Here is a 20,226-nt window from a genome sequence, read left to right as displayed (position 1 = left end):
CTGCTGCACAATCACCTTAAAGCACTAATGCTAACACGTTAAAGGAGAATATAAAATACACAAATCCAAGTAAACTTCATACAGTTTCATGCATGTGAAGAGTCTGATTTGCTAATCTTGTCAAAAGAACTGTAAGCGAGTGGCGATCCTCAGTTTGGAGCATCCCAGTGGAGATACGATTTTTCAGACAAAAGGCACCGCTACCCTCCCCGTCCCAATTCAATGGCTCAAAATAAAAAGACGAAAATCAAAGCACTCAAACTCTGTCACTTGTGACTGTTTGTTGTCACTATTGATTGTTGTTGTTGTTTTGTGGGTTTTGTTGGGTTTTCTTTTGAAAATAATTCAAACACTTATCCTGTTAAGAAGCAGAATAACAAGTTTCACTCTAATGCAAACTTTATAGTTACAGATTTCCCACAGGTCAGCAGGCTTGACAGACTCAAAGTGTCAGAAAATCAATCAAAACTGTCAAGTAGTATGGTGCACATTTTTTCATTAACGCTAACAGAAAGAAATATTACCAGTATTGCAACTAACTGGCAGAGGAAATGATTCAAAAATATATACTAAGGGAAAAACTAAGAAACTATTCATTAGATTACTACAGTGAATTATTAGAGCTTCTCCATCTAGTCAATTCAAGAAGACAATTAAATCACCTAAAATTCTTTATTAGCAAAATGAATTTACTTGACTTGTATTCTGCTTTCTCCCCTCCTACCTAGATAAATCTGTAAGATGGCAGACAGAAGCTTTGAAAAATCTGGTGTATATTTCAAAGTGATTAACTAAAAACTAAAGATTAATTAAAAGGTCTTTATTAAACATTCATAAAATATTACAAAAAGAAAAAAGTCCAGTGTTTTCCAGTAAGCATGTATGTTTGTATCATGGCTGTAATGAAACATGCATTAAGTATGAAACATATGGTTTCCATTTTGTTGCCCTGGAACCTATCCAAAGACTTTTTATGTTGTTAGCTTAACTGTTCTCCTCAACTGAGAAGCTGTGGAAAATATCTCATCTGAAAACAATCTGTACCTAATGGATAACTATAAAAGATTTGCTAGATCTGCTGCAGACTATTTTATAAAAAAGCATCCGAGTTTACTGTTTAATTACTGGAATATTTTTATTTAATTAGAATATAATTTTCAAACTAACAAGAATTTACTTTAAGAGGTAACATAAATTATATGAACAGATTATGTTGGAAATATTTTCTTAAATAAATTTGTAGTGGTGTCTATGCCATTCTATTGGAAACTGGCCATCTGACCTTTCTTGACAGCGCATGACAGAACCATTATTAGTATGTCATTTCCCTGATTTTATAGATTTACAAAACTTATATTGTGGTGACAGAGCTCTGCTCTGAAGATCATGTTAACTAATAACCCAACTCAGAGGTAAGGATCAGTATTAATGGTAGAAAAAGAAGAAAGATCATATTTCTTTATTTTTAAATGCCTGGGTTTAAATGCCTGGGTTTGCTCTGATGCAGAAATTGGTTGTCAAAGATTTGGATGGGAATTTCAAGAAACAGATCATGAATGCTCAGATTTAAATTTTATTTCTGTTAACACAAAATATATTAGAAATGCTGAAGACAAAGCCACAAGATTATATTTTGCTGTTATGCCTAAAAATTCATTCCCAAATTGCAAGGCTGTTAACCTCAGGAACTACAATTGGAAAATGTATGTAAACTCTTACACCTGTATGCTGTAAACTGTTTAAGCTACTGACTTGTTCCAGAAATTAACATGATGAATTTAACCCATTAAGCCTTCTATAGTTCTTTAAAATTACTGCTAATCTCTCTTTTGATGAAAAGCCAATGGAAAAATAGTATCATGAATAAAGTGAGAAATCCAACCAGATCTGTTTGGAGACTTGACCACACTATTCTTTATTTCATGAGTTGAGCAGATTTGGGATATGCCATTAATATGCCACGTGGTTTGAGCTCTGCGCTCTCTGTGATGGTCCTGCAACCTGAGAATGCACATGGCCAATGCTCTGCTACCATACAAGCTTGTTCATCTTCACAACCCACTACAAGAATTAGCCTGTTATTTTAACTCACCTTTGCCATCTGTGCTTGGACTCCACTAGCCTTGAGAGCAGAAACTGCCTTCTGAGCAGCTGCTGGGCTGTCAAAGTCAACAAAGCCATAACCTGAAATACAAAACAAATTTCATCAACAAGAGAGCAACCAGCTTATAATCAAATAGTTCATATGCTACAAGCATGGTTTCTTAATACAATCTTCTTGTTGGTAAAAATGGCCAACATTAACTCCAAATTTCTTCATGGAGTCCCCAGTAATACTACCTACCAAAGTCCTTTGACCTTGTGATGATGGGGACCTACCCTAGTGGAAAGAATCAATTTCCATGCCCATTCATTATCAGGATTTTGTCAAAATTTCTATACAAACAGTATAGTGCTTTGCTTTGTGTTATCCGGTACATATCCAGGAAGAACAAATATCACATCATAAATTTATTTCATAGAGCCAGAGCCAACCGAGTAAAGCATAATCTGCTAATTTCTCTGAACTAAATTCTTAGTGTGGTTTAAGTAGGTGACCAATAAGGCTTTAAGTTCCAGGTCATTTACTCAGAACTGGGAGGGCAGTTTAGTTTAAAAGATGCATATCTACTGCACCATAACCCAATTTCTGGTGAACTGATAAACTAGTTCCTTCACTGTATACACATAAAAGACAATTTAACTAGAAAGTGAGTGAAAACCCAGCTTCAGCAAATCAAATAAGTTTTTCCTATTGTTGTTACTGAAACCAGAATGTAAAAAAGTCTATTTTTTCTGTCATATAATGCAATCTTTAAATGTTAATGTAAAACGAAAGTTAATTATAACAATTTCCATGTATACAAAACTTTTTTTTTCTTATTCTGAAGAGAAATATACAGCTAATAGCTTCCAGTACATTTGAACAGCAACATGCCCCAGCCCGTGCAGACACTGACCTTCTAGGCTGGGATTTTTTAAGGGAATCTGGAAGTTAAATGCTCAAGTTTCACCAAATGCTGATCAGAGTTTGGAAGCTACATCCCATAGCTACTTCTCTTACTGCAAGCCTCATTCTGTATTTTTCAACCCCTTTCCTTCCCACCAGTGAACAGCCTCAAATATTAAAGAAATCCCTCTCCAATGCCTAAATTGGGAAAAAAAAAAAAAAAAAAAAAAAAAACCTAATGAAAACAATTCTAAAGGAGTAGAAAACTGACCTATTTCTTCAGAAGGTAACTATTATCTTATAATATGTCTATATGGAGGACAAAAAGGTTGTGCAAAACTATAACTGAACCAGCTCTAAAGTCCTTAACTCAGGAAAAACAACCAGAGCTGCCTTGTACATCAGTGCAAGCTTATTTAACCTGCCAAGAAGCTGAAGAAAGCAGCATATTGTTCTGTGTAACATGTGGTGTTGTGGACTGTTAAATCTTGACGCGAAACAGAGTGAATTAGTTCCTATCAAGTTTTGTGCTGCCAAGACAAAACGAGCCTTCCGTACCCACACTAGCACAGGTTATCACCACCACCACACTGTAGGGTGCAAAATAGATGAAGTTACATTCTGATACCAAGCATGCCATCAAAGCTGGCTTTGCCATCTTTTTGATGATATGTAAACTTAATTGCTCATTGCTCCAGTTAGTTTAAATCCCATGGTATGCTTTTTTGGCAAGAGCCAGAGATGCTGTCAATGTTTTGGTTAAATTCCAGTTAGATATCTGCATTCTGCCTACTTATGTTCCCACTGTAACTCCAAAGACATGCAGTGAGCTTCCCTGGAGCCTCAAGTTGCTGAATATTGTCACAATAGACTGTTAGTTACTGCTTCACACTGCTGAGATTTAAAATCTGTATTGGAAAAGTCAGCTCAAACATCTTAAAACATTAATGTAAGAATTTCTATGCTTAAATCTTTGAACAGTCAGGATCATAAGCAGTACTGCTGACAGAGCTCCTGAAGTCTTCACGAACTGTGGGAATGGACAGAGTAAATCAGTGAAGTGCTGTCTTAAGTACTAATGAATTGAAATAATCAAAAAGGGCATCCGCTATTTCCTAGTCACAATGTATGCAGACGACATCTGCATATAAGCTGGGGAAAAAATTCTAGAAATTTCAGTTTCTGCACTGTCAGCACCTCCTTAATTGCTTAAGATGGGGAGCTAGGGAGCTTTGCTGCTGCACTGCTTCCAAGTTCTCCACAAAAAATGAGACTTGATTAATGATAAACTCTCCTCTCTTGCCTCTGCCCATCAGTTTTACACTCATTCATGAACCGCACACTCATTAACATTGCTAAATCAGCTGACTCAATTCTTCGCTTTCCTTAGAAGTTACCTTTTTTATTATTATTTTTTTTACAATTAAGAAACCAGAAATGTCTGAAATCCGATACTTCAGTGTCTGCTGTCACACCTTCTCCCACCACGCACGTTGCCGGGATATGAGATTACATCTCACTGTAATTGCATGGAGTGCTGTACATCAGTGAACCGACATATCCAGTTTATCTAAAGAAGTTTTTATATTTTTCTTCTGGTTGAAATTACTATAGTGAAAATGAACTCCCTCTTTGCTCCCAATACATTGAACAGCACATAACTGAACACAACTGGTATTGGAACATGTAATTAAGTGCTCCTTTAAACTGTTCTAATTAGCAGAGCTGATTTCCACAATATATAATTTTTTCAGAGCTTAGTACAATCGAAAGGTCTGCTGCAAGATTCCCTAGTTTCTCCAGGCGAAAGGAGAAAAGCTGCTTTTAACTTCATTTTTGTGTCTCAAATAGAGGCTAACTGCCAGACAACAGTGTGCGTGTTGGCTTCGCTCGGGTTTGGCTGCACCACTGACACAGGCTGTCTGCCAGCTCCACTGGAAACAAATGTATTGAACGCACTGACCATGGGCAAGAATGAGACTAGCTTACATGTCAAAATGGGGAGAAAAAAAATTAAAAGCACTTAAAATACAACAATGGTTTATTTTATAACCTCAATTAATTAGTTAACTAATAAATAGTCAATTTTATAAAATCAATCAATTAATCAGGTGAACGCAATTTAAAACAAACCTACCTTTGCACTTGTTTGTTGTCTTATCCAAAATTGCCTTTGTGGATACGATTTTCCCATACCTAGAATGTATGATACATACATAATGAAACAAGAAGAAAAAAACATCCTATTACAACAGATACTCAACAGATGTTGTTTTATATTCTATTATCCTTTACTTTCAACAAGTTACAATAATATATAGACTGTATAATGGAAGATACAATGTAGATAGATGTAACAAAAATTATCAAGAATTTCAAGCCTGATCATGCTCTACTCTCTTCCTGTGTTCCCAGTAGCACAGCAGAATGACAAAACAAGAAAGTGTTTTACTCAAAACAAAAACAACAACAACAACAAAAAACCACACCAATATAGGTAAACAATATAGGTAAAATCAGGGACTCCTCCTGTCAGCATATACACCAGATAAAGCAGACAAGAAACTGTCTCATCAGTGCTAGGCTTGATAACACAGTACAAAATAAAAATAAAATAGTAATAATATTATATTTTAATTATTGACCCAAACTGAAAGCGATGAAAACCTCTGTTATGGGTAGGTGACAACTCTAAGTCAGGTTTATGAAAGCTGATCAACAAAGCTGATGAAGAATTTTCTGTATCATTAAAATGGAAAATTGAAATGTAAACAATTTCAACTAAGCAAAACATCCCTCAGGAAAGTTTCTATTTTGTTTTTTAAAAGAAAGACCCTTTGTTTTTTTTTTGAGTAGACTTTAAGTAGAATTTGATACTGTTGGTGAAAATTTGCACCTTCCTTTGGAAATCGAATCCTAAATTATTTTGATACAGAGGATGCAACTCCCCCAGCACAGAGATGGCCGCTACAGAGCAAAGCAGCAGCAGAATCAGAAACCAGCACAGGTTCACAAGTTTCTTACTCCAACCTCCTTTGTTCACTTTTGAACTACGTTTGGCACAACATCATTACTATACAGGAGAGGAACTATGCAACATGAGTTTGTTTTTACATGAGAAAATAAGGTAACATTAATAGGTATACATAAGCACTGTGTCCCGAGAGGTTCTCTATCATCGTACAAGAACTGAAAATGAACTGAAAACTATTAGAAATATTATCAGCATAAGAAAGTGGAGTTTGGGGAAGAATGAAGTTTTGCCAGCTCACTTGCTAAATATAACATCAGAGTGGCAGTTATGGAGGAGCATTTCAAAAAGATATTATTTCAAAAGATGACTAACTCAATTTCAGCAGAAGCTGTATTAGTCTTAAAAGTTCTTAAAAAGATGTAAGAAGCCTAATACATAAAGTTAGGCTTTCAAGTTAGGTTGGTTAGTCAGGCCTACTTAAGAGTACTCAAATCGCTGTTTGATTGTAAAATGATAGTTATTTAAGGGTGAAACCTATCTATAAAGTGCTTTCTTCCTAAAGAACAAATACATTTTTCAGTGTATTTATCAATTTTCGCAACCACTTTCAGTTTTGCTCCCTTATTGTATTTAGAACTGTGAACATCTGCATTGACATAAAATTGAACCATCCATCTATAGCCTAAAAATGTACGTGAGTCTGTGAAAATACATGTATACTTCCATGCTAGAAGTTGTAGTAGAGCATCAGAAATTTTGCCTAGTAGTTGTAGCATATACTTCCTTATTAGTGGCAGTTATTTTCCAATTGAGTCATTCCATAGAGAAAGCTTTATGCCCTCTAAGTTCAAATTTCTGAACTTTCTCCGGAATTTTCCTGCAGGCACAGAGTAAATGTACACGTTGTAAATACACGAGAGGCAAACTGCTCAGGAGCACGGCTCTTCAGGATCCACTAAACTCATGTCCCATCACTTGCACCCAGCACTTGACGGCCAGCGTTCTCCATACCCCACCAGCTTTCCTATCCTTCTTGAAGTGAAAAGCTACATAACCTTTTTTTTCTTTTTTTTTTTTTTTTAAGAAAAAAAACAACAACAAAGGATGATCTTGTCCCTGCTACTGTTTCAGGTCTTGCAAGTACTTCACCAGGTATCCATGTAGACAAACAAAATAGGTATAACCCTCGGTCAGTTGGGTCACTGAGGGGAGTTGGGGGCTGGCAATGGACTGTGCTGGCCCAGATACTGATGCACATCAGGCAGCAGCACCGAAACACGTGCCTGCGTATATCCTCCTTACAACCACCCCACGGACCGCCTTCCAGTGTGCAAGGCTGCTGGTGATTTAAACCACTGTCCTAGATAGCACGGCTCCTGCAAAGAACCAGCTGCTGTGGAAGACAGCCAAGAAACATCAGCAGTGAGTCCAGGAACGAATCAGAGAACCAGTATAACAATAGCAGCTATCGCCAGGGTTTCTCCTACAGTTTTCCCTGTAAATACCGCTCCCAAGTGATAGCTCTCCGGTCGCCATGAAGCACAGAAATGCAGTTTGCCCTACTTCAGCCTGACCAGCGAAGTACAAACCCCTCCTTGCTCCCACCATGTGGTCTGGTATTAGGGGAAATTAGTCCTTACAGTTCCTCATTAAGTACTTCCTTCAAAGGATGACTGTCGTGAAAACCTACTTCCTTCCTCCTGAATTCTGCAGCCCTAATACTACTGCTACCACAGGCTCCTGCACTCAACTGCTCATTTGAATTGAGATCTACCAGAAATCAATGATCTAAACTAATACATACTGGCGGGCAAGTGGTCCAAACTTACAAAAAGGAATATAGCAAGCAAGAGAAAAGTTGTATTCCAAAGGTGTCTGTGATGTTAGGTCTTGCCTGCAGATCACTATTCCTCACGAAGCTCAAGCACATCTACCTGACTTAGGCACTGCTGACGCTACCGCCCTGCTGCTCCAAAGCATTACAGCATGCTTGATAAGACTTGTACCAAAGGCAGGGCACATCTCTCAGGGTTGGCAGAATCACTTTTATGATGATAGGTGATTGCTCATTCCCTTTCCTCTAAAGCAATTAAAAGCAAACAAATTTTTTTCTTTATTTAGTGCCCATCTTGCGGAAAAACTGCTGATCTTGCTAATAACAAGCAACTAGCTATTACTTAGTAAGTAGGGTTTTTTGCTCCCAAAATAACATCGAATAAATTCAGTGAAAGGGTAAAGCCACATGTTCAACAGCAACATTTTTTTTTGTAGTCCTGCTAACACATTCTCTCTTTAGTCTGAATTATCTTTGGAGATGGAAAGGTGTTTTCAGCTTTGCATCTCTTTTCTCTGTTTCATTGGTATAGCACTTGTACTAGCATCAAATAATGTATTAAGAAAGAGGGGGCTTGGGTAAGAGCCAGGTAAATAATTGCCAGGGTGGATTCATTATGGCATTAAAGGAGGTATGTTCAGTAACAGGCTACGTACCAGTGAACTAGCTATCTTTATAGTACAGAATACCGAGACAACATATATTTGGATAGAACATTAAGAAGAGACTTGCTCAAGTTAGGGAGATTTCTCCGTAACTATCAGTATTGCTGCTGATAGTGGAAGGGTAACTCTGCCAACCCATAATTCCTTCAGATCTACTGCCAGGCAATGTGAATGTCAAAATACAGCAATATAGCTTTGCTTTAGATACTTTTAAAGTGTAAAGCTTGAAACAAAAAACTCAACACAAACTTTTAAAAAATCACATTGTTCAGTAATGTGATGAAATCCAGTACAAATAACTGCACACAGATCTATTACATATAGCTAGAAATACCTTATAGACATTTAAAACATCTCTGGAGCATAATTTTGGCAACCTCCATGATGGAGGTGATGAAAGAAAAGGGTCTTTAAACTCTGTACGCTGATCAAACTGAACCAGTGTTTATTTTTCTCCCTTTGTACATCTGCTAGTATAATGAACAGACTTGCAAATGTGCGGGTGATAAGGTGCCATCATAAGCATGGCAAAGAATGGGGAATGAAGTAGCTTGAAGGCTCAGCCACAAGTGCTATTTTGAGTGTTGAAAGAACTTATCTGTGTGTGTATTAGGGGAGGTACAATAAGAACAGGTAGCGAGAGGAGAGGCTTGATAGGGGTTGTCTGGAATGTACCATTTAAGTCTTTGTCTACAGCTTAACCTCATTCCACCAAGCTCAGTACTGCCCTTCGCAGTATTTTCCAACTGTCTTTCAGCTTGTGCAGTTAAGGGTTTTCTACCACCTAGCTTTGACTTGCACATGCCAAAAGGACCTCTGCTATTCTGGAAAGTCTTTTAGAGCTGCCTAGCTCCTCCATCCTGAAGTGCGCAGAACTTTGTGCTGAAGATCGACGGTAAATCTCTCTTTGCTGAAGCCAAGTCCAGCTGTAAAAAAGAGCATTCCTAGAGATCCTGCTGTTATCCCTTGTCTTACTATAGTGCTACAAGAACACCTGTGCTATGCAGAAACAATGCAGCATACCTTCTGTGTTTATTCTGAATTATATTTTAAATCTTAGCATCTTATCACTGCCATTAGTGGAATGCTCTTTATTTTTAAGAGCCAGAATCATGAGGTAAAGCCAGGCATGGATTTCATAACATGCACGTGGCTCTGAGTACATGAACTCACTATAAGGTGGAACTGTGAAAGGAGAGAGAACCTGGCTAAGCACAAAAATTCCAGTAAGGAGCCCATGTCCTCACTGGTTGACCCAAAGACAAGAGAGAACATAAACAGTCTGATCCAGCCAGGAGGGCCATAGAGAAGAGCAGATCAGTTAATCCTACAATACATTGCAGTTGCTGCATGCATCTGCATCAAAATAAACCTTACTTTAGACTAAGGTAAACAAACAGAATGAACTGGGTAAAAAGAATGGGAGAAATATTTTAAAAAAAGTAATTGCTGTATATTAATTGTAATACTGAATAGAAAATGCTGGTGGGGATGCTTAGTCCATAAAAGAGCTTAAAAAAAAAAAAGATGACTGTCTTCAAACATGGCCTGAATTAGTGCACAACATGGTCTGTGTGCACCTTGCATGCATTCAAGAAGTCGAAAATTTTTGCTTGACAGGGAATATTGTTCTTCTATATGACCCCAAATAAATGCATGTAACCATTACTGATTTCTCTGAATCACTGAACTTTTAAGCTAGCATCCTCAGCTCCCCAAACCCAAAGCATTCTAATTTTGAAACAGTACAACTCAAAAAAAAAAAAAGTGTAACTAAGGATTGTAATAGCCAAGTCTACATCACAGTCTGTACCATACTTGTAGTCTATGTGGAAGCCCAACCAGTTCATCTGGATTGAGACCCGAAGAGAGAAACCTGAGCAGTCTGTGGGAAGGCCTCACCTATGCTGCAGTTCTCAGTCTCTCTGCTCCTTCTGCACCAGGTGGTATCAAGAAAACAAATTTCCTTTAACTGAGAAAAGAGTCTAAGGAGTTGCCAGCAAGAACTGACTTGGTGCAGCTGGCTCCCATACCTCACTGCTCTTCCAGTGGTCGGGGCACTTCCAGGACAAGAGCACAGCCAAGGGAACATAATCAGCCCCAGCAATCTTTCCTCCTGGATCCAAGAAAAAAACTCAGAGCAGTGACTGAGCAGTACAAAAGGCTGTAATTGGCTCCCATACTCTCTTGTATTTTGGAAAAGTGTTGTACCGAACCTCAAGATCTTGTTTCCTTTTAAGCCTAGATAAACACTTTGTTGTTGTTGTCTCTCCATGAATAAAATCTTGTCTTTGCCAATAAGGGGAACTGCAGAAAATAAATGTCTATATAATAGTGATAGTCCTCGTGATAGCCTACTCCAATCCTGCTCCAACTTAATTATGGGTAAATGTTCTGGTTACAAAAAGTTGATACAGAAACTTATTCCATCCAGATGAATACTGGGTTTGAAGAACAGCACCACTGGTTGCACAATCTATAGCCATATGGTTTCCATTTTTAAATTCTTCTTCATCATGTTTATGCCCTAGTGTAGAAGGAGGTATCATGGGAACATTTTGTCTGTTTTGTTTTCTGCTGTTGGAAGGCACACTGCTCTTTGACAAACTCTTCGGAAGTCACTTGCTTTATGCTCATCAGACATAAACATTCGCTCACCAGAGTGCAATGAGTACCTATCACTGAAAGTTGGATCAACCATTTTAGTGTGTAATTTAACATTACAAAAAAGCTGCATTTATTAATTATATTAATTTCATTTGCACAGTTAACAGGTATGCATAACATAGCTTAGTATGAGTTGTGTTTCAAAATTGTTCTAGATCTGGCTAATTTGTTTGGTTTAGCAAAAATTCCTTCCTACCTTAGCTTCAGATATTCAAGCACTAGGTTAATCAGCTCAGCCAGATGTGCCCTGCTTCAGGCATCTGTTCATAAATTTCATTATGCAGAAAACAGGACTTCCTCGTGAACCTAAACTAAAGCTGAAGCTCTGCTTTGGTGACATTTCTGTTGTATGGTCATGTGGTTTTGACAAAGATAGTTCCATTATTTCTTATTAATTATATCTTTGAATCTCCAGTACTTCAGAGAGAAAGCTGGCATTCTCAAAACAGCCAAGTAACTCTCAGTGTCGTTTTTAACTGTTTTACTCTACAAATAAATAACAGCTAACCAAGCAGGTTATAATTTATTATGATAGAAACTAACTACTGTTTTACTTCAACTTCACTTTGCAAAATTGCTAAAATTACATTTTGTTCTTTAATGAGAAGATTATTTTTTGATGAGTTAGAATCTACATACCAAAAAAAAAAAAAAAAAAAAAGATCCAACACAAACCTTCGCTTTACTGACAATTCAGTAGTCTTACATGTTGCTGGAAATTCTTTGCAAGAACAAGAACATTTTTTTGTTCTCTAATTCTTTATTTAAATTTGGCATATTTTCATTTTCAATAAAAATCAGTGGGTAAAAGGATATACCATCATTGTTACTGACACAGTTACCAACATTAGCATGCTGCAAACTAGCCTTACTTTGGTACAAAAGATCTTTTTTCAGGCTCAGTAGGTTACAATTCCAGATTTCACTGAGAAGTAAAGAAAAGTGGCAAAACAGATGCAAAATCAGCAATACGCTATCAGATCTTACAGATATCAGTCTTTAGAAGAACAGATGCTTAGTACAAAAGATATATACAATTCTTATCAGTGAGGTATGAACAAATGCCTTCTTAGTTTCTTGGACAATATCGATGGTAACAGAAAAATAGTACTTTATGAATAGGTTTTACAGTGTTCTAGCTCTGCATAATGTTTCTACTCCTTATAGCTAAAAGGAACGAGGAATTCAAAACTGTCATGAACAGTAAAGTGATACACAGGAAGAAGATTTTGGAGATTATTATTTTCCAGCTACTTTTTTTTTTTTTTTAAAGAGTAGTTATTTCCTGGTTTAGCAGAGGATGATCTGTGGGGATAGGAAAGAAATGCTTTTAGAATCAGGAAATGTTTGCTTCCTCTTGCTTTGTAGAGATGTGAATAATCTCTATCCATTGCATAGAGGCTGACTAGAAGTCAAGGAAAAAAATGTTAGCATTCTACAGCTATTTTTACTACATTTTGCAAAGGTTTTTCAATTAGTATGCTGCTTTTTGCACAACAGATTGATTATCTTAAAAGCATGACCCACTTTACAATGCCCTTTCATTTAGCACAACTGATGAAAATTGCTTTTTTAGTATCTCTACGTATTTTAAACATTTAAGAGTTATTATAGCTGACACTAAATCAGCATTCCTAATGTGTGTAGCAAAACAACAGATTTCCAACAATTCCCTGTAGAGGTTTATTCTCCATCAATCATAAGCCACTGGGAAAAAATCTAGCAATGTGTTTATTTAGTTTTTCTTTAACAGGTTAAGAATTTTGCAATATATGGGAAAAAAAAGCAGTTACTCGTCAGTACTATGATAACATGACCATGGAAAAAAAAATCTATGAAGCCTCCCCCTCAAATAGCTTTTGGAGTTGGAAGGAACTTCCTCTCTGGAAGGTCTCAAGAAGAATTCAGAAGGGTACTAAGTGAATAAGAAACAACAGCAGTAGAATGGAAATAATGAGATCAAAAATACTAAGTATAAAATCTTTAGATTAGTGTGGTGACTTTTTTGTTAATTTCAAAATTAAATGTAAATGTAATTTCGAATGAAATGTAAATTAATGAAATGTAAATGTCAAAAATTAAAAAACAAACATGGCAAATTCTGAAGGATTTACAAGCATCTGTTGCCTTTGCTGCTTCACTGAAGATGTGAATACAGATATTTAGCAAAACTATGATTAATAGTCACCCACACTTTGGGGTGAGATTTTTTAAGCCCTGAGTCTTGGCCTGTCTTCAATCAGCCGCAACGCGATTTTTCCTCCTAAACACAAGGTATTTTCGCTGAAGCTAGCTAATGATGCCCTGACTTCTCTTCCTTTGCAGCAGAATGCCATCCTCAGCCAGCACTTAGAGGGGGCCACTCATGCTAATCACTTTTGAAAATTACACTCTTCATTCTTCACAGAATTGAAAAGCAACCCAAAAATTATACACCTGTGATGTTCAACACGAGGACAGCAGCAAGCTGTTCAATTTAATTTAGTCTGCTCATATTTAATTCCCATTTAATATTTCATAGGCCAGAGAGATGACAATGTTCAGCTCAATGGTAGGCAGGGACTGAAGCAACAGCTCCAGACGTGGAAAAATGAAGGGCAACAACAGCGAAAGTGCCTGAGCAAACCCCTTGTCCCCGTGGAGGGGATCTTCCATGTCTTGCAGACACCTAAAGATTCTCACCACCCTAATGATTCTTACGAAAGCCAGGATACCAGCAGGCTGGTCCCAAACTTGCTGATCACACATCTGCTTTAACTCGAAGAGGTTGTAGTAACAAGACGGAAAGAAGGAAGAGGTCACATGCTGTGAAGAAAAATGAAATTTAAGGCAAGAAACTCAGACAAACGATCCCATTCAGCGTCTCTTACAGACGCTGCCCCTGCAGTAACCCAGCCCGACTTCTGACAGGCTGAGGTGATTTAGCATAATCTCTGAGCCATCTGCTAGGCTGCCTACCAGCTCAGTAGCCTTGTTACTCCACAGTTTATAGGTTAAGCAGGATAAATAACCTATCAGAAACACAAATGGATTTGCCTCTTTGACACACTTTGAAGTGCAAATATTGTGTAAGTAACCATAGCTTTCTTTCTCCTAAACTGGGGGGAAAACCATCACAGTAATGCATTAATCTAAGTATCTGTTCTGTAAGAAAAGAAAATTATGTTTATCATCATCTTTAACAGTTTAGCAGTAAATACTTGATACCTTCATTTTGCCTAAACTTTTAGGAGCTTTTCTGTTTACCTGTGTTAAGACTTACATGCTAAGTATTTTAAAAGTGGTGAACTACAGTTTTCAAACTTCTTTTTGAATAGATGCAAATTCTGGTTGACACTAAAAACATTATTTCCTGGCAACATGGTACTGAATTTAATGACCAAATTAGTAAAAAACAACTATACCTGTTTTTTGTTTTGTTTTAAATATTTAAATATTTTTTAATTACAATGCCTTACAATTTATTTAAGGATAGAATATGAAATGACACACATAAATTATTGTTAGATTGAATGGTTTAGAAACTTATGTACTACTATGATACTTCTACCACAGTACAATGTAATTGATGTGAAGTACTCTTACGTTGAAAGTATTACAGAAAGTTTTACCGTAAGACACCAAACATGAAGATCAATAATACAAAAATGATTTGTACAATTACTCAGCAGCTAATTACAAACAAATCCCTGAGTTATTGTAAATTAACATTCACACAAGAAACAATTGGTAGATGGTACATCATTAGAAAAAAATCAAGAAGTCTGCCTTTCAAGTCCTGCCTCACGAAGCAGCCAGCACTTTCCAGTCTACACCATTCACTGTCCAGTTTAGCAAAGTAAACTTGGAGAAACCTTATCTTACAAAAAGAGATAAATAATTCAAACATTTTGGAATTCTCAGTTAACCTACTTTTTAGGACTACACAATCGTTCTTATTTAAATAAAACATAGGATAATCTCCATGTTCTACAGCAGTTTGCTGCACCTTGCCTGTGCATCTGCTGACAATGCTCGGGTACATGAAGGGGTTACACTTTCCTACGGCTACGAGGTGGAACAACATGTTATTTTAAGAACACAAATGTTGGTCTCTTACCTTAACACTACAGAACGGACACCAAGTATGTCTGGGTTAAGACTAAAATACTGAAAAAATTTGCATTTTAAACCAACCCCCATCAAAAGCCAAAGCAATATTCTTTGAAGATAAACTACTGTAGTTCATGTGGCTCACAGTAAGAATATAAAAAATATGAGAAAGCATAGAGTTTCACATAGTCATGAAAGATGCAGGTTTTTTTTGAAAATCATAATTCATTGGCATGCAAAATAATAAAGTTCTGAACAGGTTTAAATTACATTTCTGGAATATTATTTCTACTGTCTGGCAATTTCTTTTATCCCCTTTTTTCCATACTGAGAAATGATCACCAATCAAGACAATGGTTTGGGAAGATGAGAAATTAAACCACAGATAAATGCTAATACGTATTTATAAGCCAAGCTTGTGGCAGCTCTGCAGACTTGCATGTATTGATTTACCACTGCTAACCGCTTTAATCTGAAAGTAAGGCAGTATTTCTACACCCAGGCATAAATCTTGGCAAATTCCAGCCTCACCAATTTTGCAGAGCCTACACTAACAGCTTGAAAGAATAAAACTACGAAGACATAAGAGAGCAGTTCTTGTTATTCATAATTTATAACTCCTTTCTCCTGCCTGTGCTAAGAAGTAAAAGATCAGCTTGGGAGCATAAATTAGTCTCTAGATTGTATAACTAAAGGCTTTTTTTTTTTTTTTTTAAATTCCTCCTCATCCTCCATCCAAGCAAGCCAAACTCACTCATTCTCAGCGTGTGATGCACTGTCCTTTTTTTCTTTTTTTTTTTTTGGCTTTTCCTAAGTATATTTCTTTTTCTTGCGGGAGGGAATGAGGTACAAGGCAAGGGTAAAATTAATTTTTTATCATCACTGCCCAATACTTTTTTTCTCTTGTTTTAATCACAACTGTCTCAATCAAAAGGTGTTTTTGTGGCTACAATCCGAAGTAGTGTTAGGCTAACTCCTATCTGGATAGACAGACGGACACCTATTAAAGCTACAATCCTGTATTATCTACAAAAGGTTACTCTAATTTTTTCTTGCCTATTAATGTCACTTCTAGAGGAGGTCACTAACCTCCACTTATACCCTCAGTTTAAATAAGCAATGCCCCAAGGAATATGTTGAAAAAGGCTTGGAAGCCACGGGATTGGGGATTGCTAAAATACAAGGGCATTTCTGGCCACATCCCCTTTCCTAAACCCTGACCCACTTGTTAGCTCTGAACTACAAAAATTGTCTCACACATTATGTAAATTATATATATACACCTAGGTAAGTACATACTATATATATGAACACACACAGACACACACACACACACACACTGATTGTTGCTGCATTTATTTTGCATGGAAGATGCTTGGTCACTGGAATAATGTCTCTCATTGGTAACTGTTTTTAAGCATGTTCTGTTTTTGTAATACTAAGTTGACATAAAACCAACAACACAAACCAAGCTGCTGGGTTAAAATACATCCTTCGTAAAGATATCTATTTGCTTTTGCCTGCATCTTGCGTTAATTTAACACCCAATCTTGTACAGTGCTGACTGTGCCCTCTCCTTTTTAGAGGGCACAAGAGGGAAAAAAAACAAATAGTTCAACACATTCAGGTAACTTCTAGTCTCTCTGAACTGCGTTTCAAAAATGCTTCTTTTATGAAATACTCATAATAACATCCTGCTTTCAATAGCTATTCTGTACTGGAATTAACAGCTAATTATGAAGCAACTGTAAAATTAATACTAGAGTCTGATCTCCTTTTATTTCTGGTAACTTAATGTCAATCATACTAAGACGGCACTAAATGGACAAATTATCCAAAATCACTGCTAGTCCTTCCAGAGGCCTTGCCCCCTTAATAGCACGGCTTGTAGGTTTGATCCCTATTTGAATTTGCTTCTCTACCCTCAAGTCCCAGCTGTGCTGAATAGCAAACATCTCCATTTCAATAGGGAAAATGGTTGGACTAAAGTAGTTCTCCCCAGGGGTCAAAATACTTCAGAAGGGCATTTAAGTGGCTGTATGTTATTGAGCGGAAACATCAGCTCACATATTATTGATTATAGCCGCATGGCTCTGTTGAAAAGATGTCTGCAGTAGTATTAAGTGCTGAGATAGGGACAGAGGAGTGTTATGCATTAAAAAATACTATCCATCTGTTGCCAAATTTCAGATACATGAGCAATCACAAGTTGTAACACAAAATCTAATGTGCAACCTTTGCGGCTGATGTGTCAGGTCACATTCAGTGACACTTCTTCAGTTTCACACTGCTTCAGATAGACAGCCTTTTGAATATTGATTGAAGCAAGCAGGAGGCAGAGCTTGATTTCTGCAGTTTTGCAAAGAGAATGTAATAGATACTTATCTGGAAATTTGCTTTTGGTAGCTAAAACATACCATTTTCTTTAAAAACACCATTAACCTGTTCTGATCCCATCACTGTAGTGGCTAGCCAAGTATAACTGAAGTTTTCTGAAACCACCACACATTCAGCCTATTCTTACTCACGAGGTGCAGACAGACATACAGACACAGCACACTGCACTACCAGACTGTCATGTAGAACATACCTGAGCTGGCTGAAACTAGTGTGATCCCCCAGATTCTCCTCTCCAGTGATTTTTTTTTTTTAATATAACGACTATGTCAAATACCCCCATGGAAGGGTAAGTCAAGTGTCCCAGGCTGCACTTTGGCTGATATGCACTGGGAAGCACTTGGATTGATGGGTTTCACTGTGAGGAACACAGACAAGGGAGTTTAATGCTAGCTGAGCAGGGAAAACACAGTCCATGGGTAGCTTTGCACAACAGTGACTCCAGACTGGGCCAACTAGACATTAAACAGATGAAGACAGATACAATATTGCTTAAAAAGAGCAGCCATGGCAGTTTCACAAACCCAGAGCATCACAGAAGGGACTATACAAAAAACGCGTTCTGGTACAGCACCAGGAAAAAATCAACCAGACAATGCACTACAGACAAGCCCAAAGTCAGCAAAGTTAGTTCTGTATCACACACATCACGACTTTCTTGAACAGATTCGACAACATATGACAAGATGGTAGTTAATACGGTATGGTCACAGTGTTTCTGGGCTTTACAGACCTATACAGACCATATTTCTTTTGTCTTCTGAGAGCCTGAGATGACTATTCCTTTCTTGTAGGACAGCAAATGATTTTTTTTCCTGAAAGTAATGAAGTGCTAAGTGAAAGAAGCCAGAGCTTCTACACTTGAAGATGAATCTCAATGCCAATGCTTAGGATTCTAGAATAGTTCATTTACTACTTTTCCAAGCAACTTAAGATGTTTAAATCAATCGAAATTGAAATCTTGGAGTATTTTTGACAAAAACCACTCAAAAGCAGGCAAATGTCATGGATGCAGCTATTTCCCAGAAAAGGGCTGAGAATCCGAAGAGGAAAAGGCTGTATCCAAAGTCAGAAATCCACTCATTAGTAAGGAGTTAAGCAGTATCTAGGTCAGTCGACAGTCTTTCCTGCACAGCCTCAGCTCGCTGCACATCGGAAACGCTGTGTGGGAAGGCCAGGGAACTGAACTCACAGACCAAGTATGACTCAGACTGCAGTAATTCAATGACACTTTGTTTCTCTTAAATTATCCTCGGGATTAAAAGAATCCACACCCTTAACATGAAACCAAATCAGGGTGAAAGGAAGAAACCACAAATTCACGGATCTTTGAGACAACAAAAGGTATCTAGAAGCAAATTTAGTAGTAGGAAGAGAGGACTGAGCCCTTTCCTATAACATACTATAGGGTCTGAGCAGCAGAAGGTGAAGAATTTGAGCCTCAGTCAGATGTTCTTCTGAAAGCCCTAGTGGGGATGATCTCAACAAGAATGTCGAGGAACTGTCTGCCAAAAAAGCAGAGGAGAGCTGTCACGGCCAAACGCCAACCTCCACGACAGGAAAGCAATTTGAGAGAAATAGCCTCAACGTTTCCTCTGTCGTTGCAGAAGCTGAACATTTGAGCCGTCAAATGTCTTTGGCACCAGGATGAGAAGACAACTACCAGATCCTGAAGAAGGCAGAACACCAGTGACCCAGGCCCAAATACAAATCCATTTAAACCCCTGAGGAGCAGTTAATATTCCTGCAAATTCTGTCCCACTGTACAAAATGGAAGTTTGGACAGGACACTAACAAACAGAAGAAAACACTGCCCTCAGAAGTACTCCTTCCTGACTGCAGTGCAAAATTACAATGATTTGCTCTTTCTTCTGTACTCAGAGATGCCTCCTACCCTTCACGTAAGGGAAGGACAAAAAAGGCACACTAACCAACACAAAAAGAAGAGAGAAATATACCCTAAGGGCGCTAAAATGTCTTCTGTCACAGGAACTCATTATTTTTCTCCTAGAGAAAAAGAAATTAATCTCTCCTTTTTCGTGGAAAAAGAAAAATTAACAAGATCGCTGTGGTAAGATCTGATGTAAACAGCAGTGGATCCTTTTTTCAGAAGTGTTTTTATTAGTATATTGTGATGTACATTGCAGACCAATTATAAGGAATTAAGCATCTCAGTTCACTGAAGTATATTTGGACATATTCTAACATAATTATCTCATGGAATTAAAAAAAAAAAAAGAAAAGAAAAAGAAACTCACATAGTTTTCAAAACATACATCCACCATATAAAAATCACTAGGATGCTTGGTCAGCAAACAGTTCTCTTTGAAAGTAACATCTTGCTTACGTTTCAGCTACAAACACAACCATGGAGGAGCCCCAGTCCCTAATCCCCTCTGGTAGGTGAGGGGGGTTTGGATCCAAGCAAGCTGAGGTGGAGAGCTCTGCCCGGAGAATACAGACGTTGTCTTTCCCTTATCTCAAAAAGAAATCAGACTCATAAGCTTTTTTTTTTCGCTGGCTATCTGCCCAAGAACATCTTAACAATTTGGGCCTGTAATCTACTGACACCTACCTAATTTTTTCACCTTATCAACTCTACCTAACT

The 20,226-nt window shown here is 37.5% G+C and overlaps 1 protein-coding gene across 6 annotated transcripts in view; it reads right to left on the bottom strand.

Moving 5' to 3' along the window:
• The window catches only part of RBMS1 (RNA binding motif single stranded interacting protein 1), a 148,340-nt gene that overhangs the window by 33,564 nt on the left and 94,550 nt on the right, over nt 1-20,226 (bottom strand). For all 6 annotated transcript variants that reach the window (XM_048072270.2, XM_048072271.2, XM_048072269.2 and 3 more), the window contains exons 3-4: nt 5,127-5,185; nt 2,093-2,184 (exon numbers count right to left, since the gene is read on the bottom strand). In XM_048072270.2, the coding sequence (XP_047928227.1) occupies nt 2,093-2,184; nt 5,127-5,185 (151 nt within the window). The remainder of the gene's footprint in view (nt 1-2,092; nt 2,185-5,126; nt 5,186-20,226) is intronic.

The sequence above is a fragment of the Anser cygnoides genome, chromosome 6 (genome assembly GCF_040182565.1).
Source record: "Anser cygnoides isolate HZ-2024a breed goose chromosome 6, Taihu_goose_T2T_genome, whole genome shotgun sequence".
In the NCBI taxonomy this organism is placed as follows: Eukaryota; Metazoa; Chordata; class Aves; order Anseriformes; family Anatidae; genus Anser; species Anser cygnoides.
This window is presented reverse-complemented; position numbering and strand designations above follow the sequence as displayed.